Here is a 4,177-nt window from a genome sequence, read left to right as displayed (position 1 = left end):
ACGGCACTCCACCCACGGGGACAGCTTGAGGCTCTGTCTCAAAAAAACAAAAAAAAAGTTCAGACGAAGAAAGAATACCATTTTAGTATTGAGTACAGCCCATGAACACTTAGCAATACTTAACACTAAAACATTATTTCTCGCTCATGTCCAGCAGCCCTAGTTCCCGGAGTCTCCGACAGGGTACAACTACTAGCCAAGGACATGCAAGCGGGCAGCGCCAGTCCTTCAAACGGCCGGCTCGGGCTAGAGTGCCACTGCAGAGAGAGGTTGGGAGGGGGCGCCGTTCTATCCGGCTTCTCACTGGGGCGGAAGTCGCGTAGCGCATTTCCGCCGGGCGGGCCCGTTGCTGGGCGGGGCAGTGACATCGCCCCGGAAGGGGCGGGCCCGCCGGGAGCCAGGCCGTGCCGCGCCGGCCGGGAGGGGGCCGGATCCCGGACCATGGCGGCGGCGGCGGCGGCGGCGGGCGCCGAGGGGCGGCGCACGGAGCTGGAGGCGGTGGTGACGGCGCCGGAGCGGGGCGGCGGAAGCTGCGTGCTGTGCTGCGGAGACCTGGAGGCCACGGCGCTGGGCCGCTGCGACCACCCGGTGTGCTACCGCTGCTCCACCAAGATGCGGGTGCTGTGCGAGCAGCGCTACTGCGCGGTGTGCCGCGAGGAGCTGCGTCAGGTACGTCCGGGGCGCAGGGGGCGCGTCCGGGCGCTGCTCCGGGCCGCCAGAAGGGGACTTTGTCTTTCCGCTGTCTGGCCGCGGGCCTGGTGGCGCCGGTTCCCACAAAAGAGGCCTGGTCGAGCCAGCTGGAGCTGGCTCCAGACTGAGGGCCGTCGGGCTGGGAGGCAGGAGGCGGCCGAACTGGGCGAAGGAGGGAGCAGTTCTTGTGGGGACGGAGCCTGGGGACTTATTCTCGTACCCTGGGAGTTCCTGGTAGGCCACAGGAAGGGTCATGATCAGATCGAGAACTCTGACCTTGTCTTTGGAAGTTCATTTTTAGAGGTCTCTTTTCGGCTGGAGGAAACAAGGCAGGAGGCAGTCTGTCCTGGAGGCATAGGGCCAAACTCTGGGCACTTCCAGCCCAGCTGCGTTTCTGGGCGCCCATTGGGTGACTGAGCAGACTCCTTCCAAGACTGTTTTTTCCATCTGTTGAATGGAGATGACATTCTGACCTGCCTACCTGAGGGGAAGGTCTGCAGGTTCTGGGAGGGAAGAGATAAAAGGGTTAGTAAGTTTCCTCTTCTTTGCCAGTTCCGACTTTGGGGCTCAGCTCCTTAGTGAATGGGAGACGTTTCTGACTCTGTCCAGGCTTGGAAATCCTGGAGTCAGAAGGCGCCATGGAGGTTCCCCTCACCCTCTCAGCAGTGGCAACTGTGATAACCTAGCTGGAGCTCCCTTGGTTTGCTGTGCTTAGAGATCTGTTTGCGTCCAGCATTGTGAAATTCCCATAGTTTGTTCATAGCAGGCTTCTGCTGGTGATGTCTGTCAGGAAATCTGATTTTCCTTTTCCTAGAAGCGATGCAGAGACAGCAGTGTTGAGGAATAAGTTTTCTTTCTTTTCTTTTCTTTTCTTTTCTTTTCTTTTTTTTTTTTTTTTTGAGACAGAGCCTCAAGCTGTTGCCCTGGGTAGAGTGCTGTGGCTTCACAGCTCATAGCAACCTCCAACTCCTGGGCTTAAGCAATTCTCTTGCCTCAGCCTCCCAAGTAGATGGGACTACAGGCACCTGCCACAACACCTGGCTATTTTTTTGCTTGCAGCTGTTATTGTTGTTTGGCAGTCCCGGGCTGGATTCGAACCTGCCAGCTCTGGTGTATGTGGCTGGCGCCTTAGCCACTTGAGCTACAGGTGCCATGTCTCTTTATTTCTTTTTTTATAAAAAGTAGACATATTGGTTGGGTGCGGTGTAATCCTAGGACTCTGGGAGGCCGAGGCAGATGGATTGCCCTGAGCTCACGGATTTGAGACCAACCTGAGCAACAGCAAGACCCCGCCTCTAAAAATAGCCGGGCCTAGTGGCGAGCACCTGTAGTCCCAGCTACTTGGGAGTTTGAGGTTGCTGTGAGCTATGGTGCCACAATACTCTACCAAGAGCGACAAAGTGAGTCTTGGTTTCAAAAAAAAGAAAAAAAAGGGTAGCTATATTAAAGGAGCTAAAGACACAGTAAAATCTTCTGAGCATTTTGTGAGTATCCACCTGTGCTCTGATAGAAAAAGATGCTGTGTGTTTTTTTGCAATGGAAGAAGGCAGGCCCAGACCCAGGAGCAATCTGGGAAACCTTTGGCTTGTGGCTTACTCAGAGGGTACTTCCCAGCTTGACTAGATTGCCTTCCCAGCCAATCTAACACAGCATGATGTAACTCTCCAGCAGGCAGGCTTCCAGCACACCTGTAGTTTCCTTCCAGGAAGGAAGGTGCTGTGGAGGTCTTCATGAGCGAGGTCACCACCTAGCTGTGGGTCCCATGCAGGAAATGAGTGAACACCACATGTGGTTACGATAGCCAGCGCCCGCCCTCTCACTCCTTTTAGGCCCCACAGCCTCTAAGAGCTTTGTAACAAGGGGCTGTTGACATGAGACGTCAGTGGACTTGTTCTGGGATGCCCCTGGCCAAGCCTAGGCTTCCTCTTGGGGATAACCCAGGTTTTCTGGGCAGCAGGAGGGGGGAGTCTTCAGAAGTTTGGTGTTACATCAAAAATGCCACCCAGCTCAGCTTGATGCTCTCCTGTCCTCCCCTTTTCTCTTGTTTTCCTCCCACTCTTGAACTTGCAGCTTTACTCCAGCCCTGCCTGTTCCCTGCCCTGCTGTCTTGTGTCAGGAATTTATCTCTGCCCTGCCTTTCCTTATGGAACTAAGTCTCTGGAAATTGGAAGGAATGTGTGCCAAGATGCTGAGTAGAACAGCTGTACACCTTGACTAAGACTTTCTTTCTGGAGGCCCAGGTGGGGCTGCTGGGCAGGCAAGGAGCTAGGTCAGCCTGGACTGCCCAGCAGGTGCCCTGTCTGAAGAGAGGCAGTGGCTGCATTGGTCTTGGTGGGCACCGCTGAGCAAACCCCTGGGGTTCTTATCCCTTTTATGGATGCAACTTTCTCATGAGCTGTTTTCCACCATTGCTGTCTTATGTGCCACCTCCTGCTGGTCCCTGGTGCTGCAGGAATCCTGAGGAGCTACAGGCGACCCACTGTGGCCCTATCCCCTACTTCACAGGCTGTGGGAGGGGGTGCCAATGGCCAGGCTGCAGTTACCCCAAGGCCCAGGTCAGGAGGCCAGACCTGGCAACTCAGGTCATGTTTTCCTAACGTGTGGTTTGAGTTTTTTTTTTGAGACTGGTAGAGTGCTGTGGCGTCTCAGCTCACATCAACCTCAAATTCTTGGGCTTAAGTGATTCTCTTGCCTCAGCCTCCCAAGTAGTTGGGAGTACAGGTGCCTGTCATTTTTTTGTTATACTTGTCACTGTTGTTTGGCAGGCCCTGGGCAGAGTTTGAACCTGCCAGCCTGGGTGTTTGTGGCGAGCGCCTTAGTCGCTGAGCAACAGGTGCCAAGCCATGTTTTCTACTGTTAATGTCCCTTTCCTGTCACCCTGTGGTCCTGGCACATCTACTTCTCACTGTCCTTGGGGATGGGCCTGGCTGTCCTGCAGCTCCCTCAGCATGCCCCATCCCCTCAGTCATATGCTGGCCGTCTAGGGTAGGCTGTCCTTCAGTGTTCAGGCTTGGCCTGCCCCTAGACTAGGGCTCCTCCCATCAGATAATCTAGAGCTCTTGTCTCCCTGTCTCCTCTCTCACAGGGCCCAGCCTCACTGGGAGGCAGGGTCTTGGTGGTGGATCCCTCCCCATTCCTGGCCTGGCCACTAGGCTGTCATCCTCAACCTTGTCAAGCCACATGCCTGCCCTTACCCTCTGCTAGAGATGAGGACACTGGCCACACTGAGTTATACTGTTGTCCTACCAGTTGCTTCTCTGGGAGGCCAGTTCTTGTCTCATTGTCACTTTTCCTCTCAGGCCTCCACCAACAGTGAGCATTCTCCATGCCTAGCCCTGTGGCTCCAAGCCTGCTTCCCTCACTCTCAAGCAGGCCCAGCCTTGATCCCGTGCTGCCTGGGGCAGTTCTGTTCTAAGCCTCTCTTGTGGAACCCAAAACCTCCCTTTCTTTCTTTCTTTCTTTTCTTTTCTTTTTTTTTTTTTTTTTT

General features: G+C 54.8%; 1 protein-coding gene across 4 annotated transcripts in view; it reads left to right on the top strand.

Moving 5' to 3' along the window:
* The first annotated feature begins 378 nt into the window (after window positions 1-378).
* ZNF598 (zinc finger protein 598) overlaps window positions 379-4,177 on the top strand; it is a 12,318-nt gene continuing 8,519 nt past the window's right edge. For all 4 annotated transcript variants that reach the window (XM_012805854.1, XM_012805853.1, XM_012805850.1 and 1 more), the window contains exon 1: window positions 379-669. In XM_012805854.1, coding sequence (XP_012661308.1) covers window positions 442-669 — 228 coding nt within the window. In that variant the 5' untranslated portion in view covers window positions 379-441. The remainder of the gene's footprint in view (window positions 670-4,177) is intronic.

The sequence above is a fragment of the Otolemur garnettii genome, unplaced genomic scaffold (assembly GCF_000181295.1).
Source record: "Otolemur garnettii isolate 467f Iridium unplaced genomic scaffold, OtoGar3 scaffold00044, whole genome shotgun sequence".
Lineage (NCBI taxonomy): Eukaryota > Metazoa > Chordata > Mammalia > Primates > Galagidae > Otolemur > Otolemur garnettii.
The sequence above is the reverse complement of the archived record's forward strand: the minus strand, read 5'-3'. Positions and strand labels throughout refer to the sequence as shown.